The following is a 14,553-nucleotide window of genomic DNA, read 5'->3' as shown; positions in this document are numbered from 1 at the left end:
GATGAGTTGTCGCATCTTTCGACATACACCTGAGCGTGACGGGAGCGTTAATGGAATGATTTAGCAAGAATGTGGTCGAGAAGAGCACATTTTATGATTCGCCAAATTCTTTAAGTGAATGGATTAAAAATAGAAGAAGAAAAATACCACAGAAGTGACGTTATATCGATTATGGATGAAAGAATCTGATAATAAAATATATATATATATATATATATCACTTCCCAATCTGATGATCTACTTTTATATATTTTAAATTAAGAAAACAAATGTGGGTGAAGATATATCGGAGCTTGATATTTAAGAAAATGGATTTAAATCCTGTAATTTTATATGACATTATTATTTGATGGGAATGAATTTCTTATAGGCAAGAATATTTTTCAAATTATTTTGATGAAAATATCTTACTATCATTTTTTATAACTAAATCGATGGGCAAAAATGAGCTTTCTTTTCGTCTGTTATATCCCGCTTCGACCTAAAAAGACATTTTTAGATTTCACAATTTGTCAAGTTCGAAATGTCATTCCGCTGCTAAAAAATCTATCAAGAGAATTTTCATCTTTCGATCATAAAACAAAATTTCGCACTTAACGGAACCAACCGATTTTCCAAAAATGCTTTTCAAATTGTCTAAAGTACAACTTTTTTCTTATTATGCAAATTAGTTCAAATTCGAGTGCGTCTTTTTAAATACTTAAAATTAAAACAATATAATTTTATACGCATATATTTTAAATTAATTAAAATTATAACTTACAGAACTTCAGATATATTTTTCAGTAATATATTAAGTTTATTGATATAATTAAATTTTCTTAAAGTTTTTAGAAATAAATTCATCTAAAATTAATAAAAATTTTCTTTCAACTTATAAAACGATTTTTTAAATTAATATAAAAAATTTATTTATTAAATTAATAAAAATAATAATGAAGTAAAACAATTATTTTTTAAAAGTATATAGGCTATTTACAAATTCTTATAATGATTTTAAATAATAAACATAACGGAATTTATTATTATTTTTTAAAATTAATTAATTATAAATTATTATAGTCAATTTATCGCAATTTCTTTTCGATTTTATCTCTTTTTTAAATAAGAAATTCATATTTTAATCTTCAAAAATTATTAAATTCTGGGGATAAAAATTAAAATCCAGATTTATGATGTGGAAATAAATTAAAGATCGATTCAGTCTGTCAAGTGATGGCCCGAATAAAGGAGATATAAAAACCAGTTCTGCGCTTTATCCAGAAAATCTAAAGTGGAAGGGATCCACCAGATTATATGGCGTAACAGGCAAATAGGAATACCACTTTTTGTCTCGTTTCTAACCAGAATAAAAAAAAATGGAAGATCCGTTTGTAACCTCCACTGTCATTCGTGCAGAAAATCATGTTTCCCCCCTCTTCTCAACTCTGTCTCTAGATTATTACTCTTTTTTTTTCCTGAATAAAAATTCTCATTCCCCCAGTGATTGTATAAAGAGAATTCTCCCAGAAACTCTAAACAAATATCCTATCGACTGGATGCGGTGGTTAAATTTAATTTGATTCCTGGAAATTGCGAAACAATTTACCATCTCTTCACACGGAAAAAAGAAAGAGGGGAAAAAAATCAAACAGAAATTTTCTTTCTTTAATTCCGCCACATTATCTCTATTTTTAAAACATACAACTCGTCTTTTTTTTCCAATTAATATTCTACTGACGAAAATCAACAAAATGTCGAACGACACCGCCTTCCGAGCTAATTAGCGCTGGCGCAAGCGCAACAAAACAACATCTAGTAATTAAAGCATGTTTGTCGCACGGCAGCGGGAGTCTTGGGAGAAAAGAGGCAAAAATATCTAATCTCATTGTATGTTATTAAGAAATGCTTGAATTTAATTTCTGCCTTATTCGTTGCTTAATATCCCTATCGCTAATTTGCCATTGGAGTTTGAGGTAGAGGAGGGAAAAAACAGCTGAGTGCACATTCGGAGAGTGAGTTAGTGGATCTATCGTTACCTCACCGCCTTAATTGGGAAAAGTAAACCCTCTAGTTACTCGGGTGCATGATCCAAAACTTCACTGAATTAGGCTCTTCTTTATCCGAGCGTCCCCAGGCAGTTTTTCTCATTCTGACAACCCATCCCTTCCATCTGGTTTGCCTAGGGCGTCGACCAGTCGTGTGAGATATCATGCTTAACGGTTTCTTAATGGTTTTTTGATGAGACTCAGCAAGCTTCGGGCGCCTTTATTTTCATCTCATTTCCTGGCTAAACCTTCTGGATAATTTCCTATCCACTCGGCGGACGACAGTAAACTCTTACCTGGACCTCCATCTATTTACATAAAGGTCTGGCAGGCAAAAATCCCGCTAGCAGGGGGTTTATAGGTATTCACACTATTGATTCGTAACTCAGATATTTTATGTTTAATTAAATTGGGCTAACAGCTTTCTCTCTCTTTTAAAAAAGTCAATTTTCTTTCGCAGCTATATTATTATAAAACATCTTTGCAGTTGTATTAAATCTTGCTAGATTGACAAAGTTGTTTAAAAAGAATAAAATCGCATATAACAAATTTCCATTCTGTATAACTGAGCGTGCACATTTGCATGGCATTAAAATAAGAAAATGATATATAACAACTCCGAAAAGCTACTGTTTAATTTAAATACTCTTTAAACTAAGCAATTATTTTTCAACTTTATATCACTCCTGAAAAAACTGAGAGCAAATCTTTTTAAGTTGAGAGGCAAGATCATTATCAGTAACAAATTCCCGAAAAAACTTCATTTATTGTCGAGTATATCCTGTCCCGCATGCTGTATATCCCACATACTTTAGTATATCACAGGTAAAACACCTGGAAGCAAAAAAACAGATAACGAAACAGAGATAGGAAACAAATTGTGTCCTATCTCACCTCAGGTGTCCCTAGGAGGTAATCCAAGACTTGATGGAAGTAGGTCTGCACAGAGATCAGATCAACTCTACCCGCATCTCCCGGAGACACGGCACCGTTCTTAATTAAATCCATACCTACAAAACCCGCTATTAAAGCGTCATATTCAATTGGCAGACGAAGGGGGGCATCAAAAGTTCCATTCCGCGTTCATCTATACATATTCCCCCTCCAACTACAATATTGGAAAGCGTTCATCAGATTAAACGTCATGTATACAAGCGAGGTGTCTAAGGAGCGACCAAGGCTTAAGGGTGTCAACAGTAGACTGGGCTGTATTAATTAACAGGCTAATTAGGGTGGACGTCTACGAGGTGTCTCACTCACTCCATTGCCAATAACCCGAGTGCCAGCCACGTTGTTTGCTATGAAGTTCATAATGATTAGATGGGTGGTAGGAGGGAGATGAAAGTGCATTGCGCTTAGGCCTATTAATCTAGGCTTAATTAGGCATCTTCTGCTGGTGCCAGCTGCCAAAGGTTTTAAAACCAAACTGTATTAATTAATCTTTCATCTCCTTCTATTTGGGGTGAGGGGTGGAAAGTTGATTCGCCCCGCTATAGTTTATGAACAGATGGAATCGATGGGTTTAGTTACCGGCCTGGCCGCTTGGCGGATAATGGAGTGACGTCACTCACGTATCAAGATGGATGAATTAAATTATATTTAATTTTATGGCTGAACGATGGATAATAACTACGCTTTATTTCGATATATGAGCAAAATTCGCCAAGCAAATCGCTAGTGATGCTGATCATCCTGTCTCTCAAATAACAATAATGTCTAAAGTCCGAGATAAAATTTTAAGCGAATAGCTAAAATTACCGTTACCACCGCTATTTTTAATAGAATGCTTCAACTGTGTTAGTCAGGCAGCGCCCACCAAAACATTAAAAAATCGCATCTTTCAATTCCTTTTGATCTGGAGTGACTCCCTTCAAAATACGGCAGGAATGAATCACGATATTACTCCGCCTGGTGACCCGTTTCATCTCGCGCCACGTGCCATCCAATCGGAACTATTCAGACGACTCGAAGCAGACGAGGTAGACGACAAGTGACGAGCCTGGCATCCGTTATCAGCGTTACACCAGGCGCGAGACGTTTTCAATTAGGCACGCGTTGACGGGATTTTCGACCAAGCGAAGAAACTCCCCCTCTATTCCGCTCCCCGCCACCTCCTGTAGGAGAAAAGAACGACTAAAATCACCAATGGGAGAAGGAAAAGTCTGATTTTAACTTCGGTGATATAATGTTCCGAGCGTTAAAAATCCTCCATAACAGACTTCAGAAAGGAAGAGGAGCCGGCAACTTTCACGACTCATTTCCTCAAGCTGACAGAGATAAGCGTACTGGCGCTTCATCCACTGGAGGGCTCTCTACCTGCCAAGACCACCCTGTCTACCTGGTTGGGGTTTCGACACGCTCCACATCCCAGTCGTCAATCATCTTCCTATCTGATGGTTACTATGGCCTGGGGGCATACGGCATTAGAGTTGATTCGACTTTTGCCTCCTCCTTATCAATTAAAATGGCGACTTTCCAGAAACTTCACAAATTAAACAGGCTAAAAAATTGGAACGATGTTTTTTTAATTTCGAAATATCTACACGTATCATGCCTTTATGATTGTTTTACTTGGGCGCGTCGCTGACGCGGCGTCAAGATCAAAGATAGAGGTCAGCGGCATTCGCGGCCGTTTTTCTCCAGAGCTGCATCGAGAAAAGAACTTTAAAGAAGTCCACCAACGTCAATGACCTTAACGTCGCGTTAATGACGCGTACAATAAAAACCACCTTTACACCAAACTTTCTGTACAACAGGTGCAATTCATACAATAGGGAAGGGAGATGTGAGTCACCCACAGTGAAGAATCACCTTGTGCGTACCTGTACACAGTTTTTAGTACGGCTAACATCCGCATGATGGCAGCATGCTTGGAGCTTTTTGTAGAGTTTATGTCCTTAAATTAGGAGCTCTTACTTGCCTTCGCTGAGCAATGAACTGGGACTGCCGTATCCGCTAGATGCATCATCGTGATGCATTGGAGTCAGATTGTCCATTTGTCTTTGCAGATGATCTAGGCTGTTGTATGTGTAGGGAGGATGAGAGAATAAAATTCTCTCTTCATAGTCGTATTCACATAGTATACTGTTGTCGTATAAGTAGAATCTATCGCCTACGCAGAACCTGAAAAAGAATGAAACTTGTAGAACTTTGCCTTTGTCTGTGCTTTGAATTTTTCAGTTTTGTCAAAGTAGAAATAGATTACATAACTACACTAAATTTGATTAAAACTATGTTAAATTCTATTCATTTAAGATTAACAGAATTTCCTTAATTCATTCATGCTTTGTTTACAGGACAGTGATAAACTATTTGCAAAAAACGGAGAAATTCAAATATTCTTATAATAATATAAAATAAAATTACAGATGATAGAGTAATTGAATCCAATAAATAAAATAAAGAGAACAGCTGAAATATCAATAACTAAATTCATTTTGAATTTAGTTATTGATATTTCAGCTGTTCATATGTAATTTGGTTCTTATTTATTTACTATGAAAATCAATCAAATGTTTTTTTTAAGTTAAAACAGATGATTAAGAAATAGATATATACGTATTTAAATACTAATAATTCTTACCTGTGATTACATTGCTGACAGGCAAAGCACTCTAAATGATAGACATTTCCTCGAGCTCTCATCACCATCTCGAAAGCAGGAATAGTTTTGTTGCAAGCAGAACACAAACCGGTAGTCCCGAACAACCTAATGGATATATAGTAAAGAAAAAATACTGTTTGAGTCCTCATCAAAACAGAAACGGGTGCGTAGGCAGTTAAGGAAAGACAGATATAGTTGCAAGACCAGACAGTCACGAATACAGGAAACTGCACGTGCGGAATGGGAAATGGCTCCACATCCGCAACCGTCGGTTCATTTAGTGTAGGAAATCATGTCATTAAGCGGAGTTCTAGTTTTATCTGTCCAAACTGCACTCACCTTAGATAGTCTCTTTTGCAGAGAATGAGATTGGCTTTGGTGAAGAGTGTGCTACCCACTTCTCCCAATCTGCAGTCGCAACAGGCACATTTCAAGCAGTCTTCGTGCCAGAACTGATCCAAAGCCTTCAACAGGTAACGTTCTCGAATCGGTTTTCGACATCCCGAACAGTCAAAGTGGCCTATGGCATCAGCCTTTCCCAGATTAGGCGCTTTTGCCACGTGGTGTGTGACGTCACTCTTCATTTCCATGCCTTCTGCAATAAAGAAAACTAAATAAATGAAACCAATACAAGAAGAAAACAAATGTTAATCTTATTATTTTAACGTATTCAAACTTGTTGTCTGTTAATTGACACAGCTTCATCTGACTGATCATTACGGAAAATGGTTCATTTGGACTCTACTTCCCAGAACGATTACAAACCGATACACGAGAGTAAACTCCAAACAAAACATTTTTCTTTATTTTATCAATTATCAGATCTTAATGTAGCGAAGAAAGATAAATTTTAAAAAAAATCCTACAGAAATGAAACAACGAATTATATCATACGTTCAACAACAAAAAATATATGTAAACAGCTGCCAAATGGTTCAACAATATTGAAACGAATAAAATTCATATTTGCTGTTAGAGAGCTTTCAGACAAAATGATGCATCTTTACATTTTCAAATAATTTCTTTCAGCGATTGTAAAGAGAAACAGCAAGGTTTACGATGTAAATAATAAATACGTAACTACATTCTAAAAACAAAAACCGTGAAAAATTGCAGGTCAAAATATACGAAAATAATAAAATTAAAGATCTAAAAAGGTAATAAGAAGGACAATTAAACCAACGAGAAAAATGCAAACGTTCGAAATACAGGCAAAAATTTAGAAGAAAAATAAAGATAAAAGTCTGAATAAAGTAAAAAATGTAGATAAATACATATATATACAATCCAAGTTAATTTATAAAATATAGGAATAAACAAAAGGCTCTCTCTATATATATATTTTTTTTAACTGGAAAAGGAAAGAAAAATGCCAATAAATACAATTGCATAAGAGGTAGGCGTAGATGAAATCATAAACAACTTACTTCGATAATAAATAAATAAATAAAGGTGTGTTACATGAATTCAAAACTGACAATTACATGAATAGCATTTTTTATTTTTATTAGGTAACTGGGAAAGTCATTCTTACAACTTCATGTTCTTCCTGTTCATTAGTCTTTTATCTGAATTTCTGAATTGTCAATTAAATTTGTTCTTAATTGGATCCTAGATATTTTTTCCTCGGACTTTAGTCAAGTAATTATTGCTCCATTTCCGTTTTTTCCACGTGGACAATTCAATTTTGCTCACCAAAATCACTGCTTCAATTGTTCTTATAATAAGCATTCCCTTTCGGATTTATTTTTTCTTTAAAAAAAATAGCTAAAATTTTATTTAAACGTCAAAACGTTAAAAGGAAGAAAATAAAATACGTTTAATAATATTTAATTGTGTTTTTATTATTTAAAAATACAAGAAAGTATTTTTAATCCTTTATGAAACAAAAGTTTGTTTTAAATTTTGAAATCAAATTTCAAGGAAGTAATTCAATTTCCATTTCATGTTGCATTCCTTAGTAATTTGCGTGATCTTTGCTATTTAAAATAATTTTTCCTTCATGTTTTCCCTCTTTTTTTTACAGAAAAGAAAGATTTTATCGTAATTTATATTTTCCAAAAATAGTTTACATACATTTCCTTAAAGAGACAAGGCAATTTAGAGTATGTTTTACTGCTACGTGACGAAACTGTTTTTTTGTTTCCTGCAATTAATATGGCGCAATTAATAATTACATGCCAAAAACTTTCGTACAGAAATCTGAATACGCTTGGATTTACATGTTATAAAATCCAATTCTGCAAAATTAGTATAATTCATTTGGAAAGCTTAACTTATGGGTTTCATTTTCCTAGACTTAATATATTTCTCCCTTCCTAAATCAACGGATAGAAAACTAAACGACATACATATGAATCAAGGCATTATACAATATTCTATACTTCACAGTAGTAGGCCTATATTCATTGTTCAAATTACATTTATATTGTACAGTACATTCTTATACTTTACAGTAGTTGGTATTAATTAAAAATAATAATGTGTTTTATATATAAACCACACATTTTTCATTCTCGTTCTCTTTTAACAGTAACCTTTTCTTCTTTGGATCTTTTAAAATATTCTTTTTCTCTCTTTTTTTATAACCGATGTATTTCAAAACGGGGAAAAGGAATCGAGCAAAGTAAGAGAAAATTACAGGAGATTAGTAATAAGTTGTTCCCCTGACAAAACTTGATATGGCGCACACTTACAACGATGGTGTAAAGCGCCCCGACCATTATGAAAGTGATGGTTCTCGGTGAGACTGTTTGTGGATATGACAGGTCTCGCGCTAACACCGTCACCTGTTCGTAGCAGCTGGTGTAAACATCGGGATTAGTCATGTGATGGGGATGGGATTACTGTATCCATCGATGAGGATTTAGCTTCTAGTGCACCATCTACGAGCGATGTCATGGAAGATAAGCGGTCATTACCAGGTGGACGAGAATGGAGGATTTTACAGGCAAATGAGAATCCTGTCAGATGAGAGGGCACGAGTGGATAAATGACACGAAACTTCCATATAGCAAAGTTCTGTAATGAAAAGGGTACAAACGAAGATTTCATTCTGCGTGGATGATATATCGGGCGAATTCGATAGATTTGGAGTGATGCCGAATAGAAAATTCGGCTAATATCGATTGTATGGTACCAAAGAATAATTTTTAAACTTAAAATTTAATGTTTGAAAGAGAATTAAGTGCCGGAATGTGTTTCGGTTTTTAGTAGTGTTAAGCTATTGGGAAAAAAATAAAAAAAAAAAAATAGAAGGAACACTTAAATATCCTATATAACATTTAATGTAAATTAGTTGTGGAAGAATGTTTTTGGAGAGAAATAGCGTGATGTCTAGCGCCGCTTCAAACGGGATGCGAAATCAATGTAGGTAAACGCGTTGCGCTCGTTCGGACTTTAGTGAGTTGTCGGGACGGAATATTGGCGGAGAAAGGAGACGTGGAAAAACGGGAGAGAGATCTTTCCAAGTGCAATCGATCGATGAAGGTAAAAGGCAGGCAGAGAGCGGGACAAGAAAATCCGAGCGATTTATGTCCAGTCCGAAGGAGGAGGATTATTTCGGGTTATATACAGTCTCACCGTAAATTGAGTTGCTGTCGCGTTTCCGACCAATGGAAAAATAATGCCTCGGCCACTTCGGACGTCCATTATACGTCTCGCCGCTTATCCCCCTCTCTCTCTCTTCTCTTGCATCGCAGCTCGGTCTAGCGAACCGTAAAGCTATCACGAACGGGAGAAACGGGAAGGGCTTATTGAGAACGGGACAAACAGGGCTGAGGGGGGTAATAAGGTTTTTGCCGGAGAATGCGCCGAACACGCTTACAAAGCGCCGAAACCTAGCAGTGAAGAGGGGATTGAAGCGAATGACTGTTTTCGAATCTCATCCCCTTCAATGAATCGTTGGTCTCGTGTGACTATCGTTATCTCGTCCGCCACTCTGACTGGATCTAGTCCTCCTCCCAGCAGAAAGTAAATAACAGGATGACCTGACGGACGGCTCCTGTCACGTCCAGAAGTGAGGAGAGTGACTCAAGTGTTACAACCCTCCCTTCGGCAGCGCATTTAATTAATCGCTATAGAAAACATAGCGAGATTTTAATCGAGTGCAGCACAGAATGTAACCATCCGCACTTCAATTATCTAGCGGCGCAGTCTATTCACCGATGCATCATCTATGCATCTTAATTTTCCTTAATGCACGTTTTTGGCACATCGTTACACAAACTATCAGCCCGTGCCATATTATCCCGGTCGTTGCGGAATCCTATTATATGAAACCAACGTGTGCGGAACAGAATAACACCGGCAATCCCAGAGTAGCGAATACACTATTTTGCAATTCGTAAATACAAATGGTAAAAGGATTCGAACTCGCTAGGGAGTGTAATGTTACATGAGGGGAAAAGTCCGAGAAAATGTTATGGATAAAACATCCGACCCGGTATGGAGAAAAAGCGAAAAAAGATAACTGATGGAAGCGCGGTTTCCTCACGCGCGCGCGCCACCCGGGCCTTTACCGTTTTCCCTGGAGGTTGAAGGTGAGAGTGGGTCTAAAAGCACGGGTGGCGTTCGTTAATGCGTCCCTTTTCGGGTAATAAGATAAAGAGGCCATCACACCGTAATGTTCTGCCAGAGGCTCTTACCTAGTAGGATCGAACCGGGTCCGCGTTTAGCCTACCACTTACCGCCAAGGTGTCATTAAAGCTGGCACAACTGGCTTGCTAAAAGCCTTCGCCGTACAAATCTCTTCTTTTTTTTGCCTTCCCCACCGCACCGGCGTTCGTTTCCCATCAACGTCTTTCTCTCCATTACGAAAAGGACGACATCGAGGAGCGCAAATGCGACTTGTTTTATCGTCGTCAGCGGGGAAGGGCGTAAATGGAAAAGGGGATGGTGCTAGCGAAATGGATGTACCAGTCTTGTTTTATTGGCTTATAAAACAACGGGTGGCTCGCAGCTGAAAACACTGCGCCGCGGCTCTTCTCTCACCTGAAGAGCCAAAGCCCGAAACAACCCTTCCGGCTGGCGCTACTACTTTGCATCCTCTTTATTACGATAGCGAGAAGTGGAGGTAAAAAAAAGAACTAAAGCAGTTTGAGGTTAGGTCGTTGCAAGAAAAGAGGACGTAAAGACGATGCGTGAGCAGAAAACTTGAATACGTTTAAGATCGACCTGCCGAGACCAGACACCGAATGAAACAAACCCATTGCCAAATTACGAACAGCTGGCATAAAGATGGAAGGCAGAAAACGGCGCAACTAATAAACCGCCCGACCCGTAATTAATGATAATATCGGCATATTTCCAGGCACGTGCCAAATTTCTCATCCACTACAAATAAACTTTTCCTACTTTTTAATTGAGTCAATCCACCTCCTTTCTTCCAATAAGAACTCCGCAGCGTAATTTAAAGTAAACGAATTTCGTTACCGTACATTTACGTCTTCACATCCCTCCTCGGGACGATTCTACGGGAAATATTCGACGAATTTCCACACTTTTTGTAGTTAAAAAGGTAGCGATTTTCCGGTAGCGTTCACCGTATTTGCCCGCAGACGAACATTTCGACACTCTTGTTTCCGCCTAAGCCTAAACACATAACACCATCCACAAATTACACAATATCTAACTCAATAAGCTATAAAATACAGTCTTACCTTAATACGGAACCTTCCGATCAGTACATCTTCGTCGGCTAATGTCGAGAAGTGCGGCAACTTACGTTACAAATGGAATTCGGTAGGTAAACAGAAACAAAACGTTCGAACCGATCGCCAGCTGAGCGCCGAGTGCGGCGTCCAACCGACCTTCCCACAACTCACCGCGCTAGACGTCACCGAGTCACGTGAGCGATGACGTGAGAGACGCGGCGATGTCAGATCACGTGATCGAACGGTTTTTAAAATGGCGAACGATTTCTTTATTTAGAAAAATATTTCTTTCTTTCTTTCGTGCGGTTAATTTAGTCTTTTTGTGCGGTTTATGCGTTGGAAATGTTCAAAAATATATAAAATTGATTATTATTATTTTTGCAGCCGATCTATTTGAAAGGATCATTGACTATTTTTCCCCCATCTTCGGGAATAAATGGATTAGTCCCAAATATTATTAGGATTTCCTTTTTATATCCTGTTTAAAAGATTTACAGATTATTTGCACTGAAAACAAGAATGGAATACATATTTTTTTCTGTAAAAATAACCCTACTTCTACTAACTTTTCCTTAAATATTTTTCCATCTTTTTCGGTGGTAACGCGATTATCTTCTATCGCCATAAAAATTGGGATCGATCTTGATTTGATTCCTCTTATCAAATCCTTTTTACGGCATATGCCAAAATTTATAACCAACCTGCGATCTAACCTACTTTTAAATATGCTTTTCTTATTTCTTCATTGATAAATCCCAGAATAGTTAGTTAAGAGAGGAAAACAAGATCGATTTAAATTATTTAATCCCGCGTAAAATAAAAAAAGGAAACAATCCCAATATAATTATCCTATCTGCAGTATTAGTGAGAGGAGGGGAGCTGGAATCCCCGTGATACTTATTCCATCCTAGATCAGCCCTGGTCTAGATTATCAACGTTTTCAAGTTAAACTTTATCTCCCAAGTGTCAATTCGAACGTTTCTCTCTAATAATTAAATTTGGTACGGAGAAGAGATCGTATTTGTTCTCAACCTTTAATTACGAACTGTGAGGGGGAGAAAAGAAAAAGGAATAAAGAATCCTTTTCCCTCCCCCTTTGCTCCTATTCTACTCTGACGACGGTCATTTCATTAAAACCTTTACACCATTAGATAAATTGAAATTTATCTATTGACGAAGCCGTTATTAAGGAAATTGTTACAGTGGAGTAATTGAACAATGTGCCTAATGAAGCACAGACCTTAACGGGGTAGCGCCCCTGGTCTCTTCTCCTTTTCGTATCGCTCTAGCATCTAAATTAACGGCAAACCGTTAAGAATGTCTTGCAATAACCTCTTCTTTCTTTATGTTTAACACGTCTTTTCTTGAATTCGTTCAATATAAAGTTTATAAGTCTTTACACTTTTATGGGATTAGGTAATTGGAAATGCCTTCTTATTATCGTATTCTGTAATTTATTATCTGTATAAATTACCTATTTGTAATCTAGCATGGGTATGGGGGTTAGCAGATCCGGACGGTGATGTTTCCCTCAATTAGACACACCAAAGTTGATTGTTGCTCATTAAACCCTTTAAAAAAGTCAAAGGACTCTTCTGTGATTACGCCGTGACGATTATGTTTTTCTATTGCAATATTGATTCCAATCGTTGATCTTTTTAAGATCTTTCGAAAAGTAACGGTTCTTACGTAAATAAACTATTCCCACGACATTCTACATAAAATTATTATTTAGAAAATTAAAGTTTTCAAACTATTTTAAGATACTGTTGCTATTTTAAATTGGATTTTGGAGAAAGCCAAACTGATCTAGGATCCAATTCAAAACATTAACATTATTAACGATACCGTTAAAATCTCCGTAAGAAGCAAACGAAGACAAAAAAATTCATTGTAAATATACAGGATAGCCCGAAAGTCAGTTGACCACTATAAAACGAAAAAATGTAATCGTATTTTTTTACTTTTTCACCAATTTTATAAAAAAAGAAAAAAAACACGGTCCAAACTCGGTATGATTCATACTCAAACGCACAAAAACGTTGCCCAACCTGTAAATATGAATCCATTAAACTGATCTTAAAAATTTATATAGAGGCATTAGTAAGATTTAACAAATGGACTTTTATGAAAGATTTTTGACAATAGTAATTTTGTTTAGAAGGATTAAATGCCTAAAAATTTGTAAACTATGATAAACATGGTAAGGTGATATTGAAACAGATTTTTTTAAAACTTATTTACGCAACTTTTTAACAGTTGGAAGGTCTGAGAAACCAAACAATGTCTACGGACGAGTTAAGCTCTTCGTTCCATGACTGCCAATAAATCCATATCCAGAGGAAGATTAACTTTTACTAACCGAAGAACGAAATATGAGACGGGATCTAGAGCATTTTCCCACACCCATTATTCCCAGCAGATTTTATAGTTATTACACGTATTAAATTTAAAATATATTTTTTAGCAGATGTTTATTTTTAACAGATGTTTCTATTGTAAACATAAAAGCACCTGCTGACTCTCCTTCGAAAAATGGCAATTATGAAATTAATCCAGTCGACGACGTCGCCATCTGTTGTAGAAATCATGCATTAAACTGACCTCTTTTATTCCTGTCTATATACCGCAACCATCACACGATTCTAATTATTGATTAAAATTATTAATTTTCGTGATTTAATTAAATGGAAATTGTTAAAATTAATTCATGAATGATGCTAAAAGTAATTTGTGCACAGAGCCATCTAGCGTCTAAAAATTTAATTACAAATAATAATTATGGATGTATAATAATTACTATTTTAAATTAAACCAAATTTCAATAAAAAATGTTATCTTTAAATATTTTTATAATTTAAAACTTATTTTGTAAGCTCATAAGTGTCTTTCACAACGCAGATCGAAGCTTTATAACACTCTCTTTATATTCTTTTTTTTAATAGTATGAAACCAGTTTGAAGACATGACCCAAATATAGTTATCAAACTTAATTTTTTTATATCCTTAAATTATTAACTGTTATTAAAACATATAATTAGTAATTTGATAACTATTTAACAAAATAGAATGACAAAAAACCAAGGAAAAAAAACCTGTATATTTGGCATGTACTAGATAATTGGCTGCTATTTAGCGAAACTAAATAATTTATAGCAATTTAACTATTTTTAAAGCCCTATTTATAATTTATTTATTTATTCATAATAATAAGTTATTAAAATATTTTAAAGTGTATGTAATTTAAAAATTTTTAAATATTTTCTAT

At 35.8% G+C, this 14,553-nt stretch overlaps 1 protein-coding gene across 6 annotated transcripts; it reads right to left on the bottom strand.

Annotated features, from left to right (window-relative positions):
- Positions 1-4,535: 4,535 nt before the first annotated feature.
- On the bottom strand, positions 4,536-11,469 carry LOC136989899 (LIM domain only protein 3-like). 6 transcript variants are annotated; one of them, XM_067288199.1, is made up of 5 exons: positions 11,292-11,469; positions 10,987-11,223; positions 5,971-6,226; positions 5,611-5,736; positions 4,536-5,150 (listed from the first exon to the last, which is right to left on the bottom strand). In XM_067288199.1, the coding sequence occupies exons 3-5, from the start codon at positions 6,219-6,221 to the stop codon at positions 4,940-4,942; spliced, it is 588 nt and encodes a 195-aa protein (XP_067144300.1). In that variant the 5' UTR covers positions 6,222-6,226; positions 10,987-11,223; positions 11,292-11,469; the 3' UTR covers positions 4,536-4,939. The 6 variants fall into 6 exon arrangements, with proteins under 6 accessions (XP_067144300.1, XP_067144296.1, XP_067144297.1 ...); XM_067288195.1 differs by having other exon boundaries at positions 11,065-11,223; XM_067288196.1 differs by having other exon boundaries at positions 5,971-6,223; positions 11,065-11,223.
- Positions 11,470-14,553: the final 3,084 nt, after the last annotated feature.

This window comes from Centruroides vittatus, unplaced genomic scaffold, assembly GCF_030686945.1.
Source record: "Centruroides vittatus isolate TY-2023 unplaced genomic scaffold, ASM3068694v2 scaffold_769, whole genome shotgun sequence".
Taxonomy (NCBI): domain Eukaryota; kingdom Metazoa; phylum Arthropoda; class Arachnida; order Scorpiones; family Buthidae; genus Centruroides; species Centruroides vittatus.
Note: the sequence above shows the minus strand (reverse complement) of the source record. Positions and strands in the feature narration are given on the sequence as shown.

Excerpts from the sequence above, each read along its gene's own strand:
- LOC136989899 (XM_067288195.1), bottom strand. Across the intron at positions 5,737-5,970 it reads TGCAAAAGAGACTATCTAAG|GTTGTTCGGGACTACCGGTT; the intron begins GTGAGTGCAGTT and ends TATATCCATTAG. Across the intron at positions 5,151-5,610 it reads TGTCAGCAATGTAATCACAG|GTTCTGCGTAGGCGATAGAT; the intron begins GTAAGAATTATT and ends ATTCTTTTTCAG.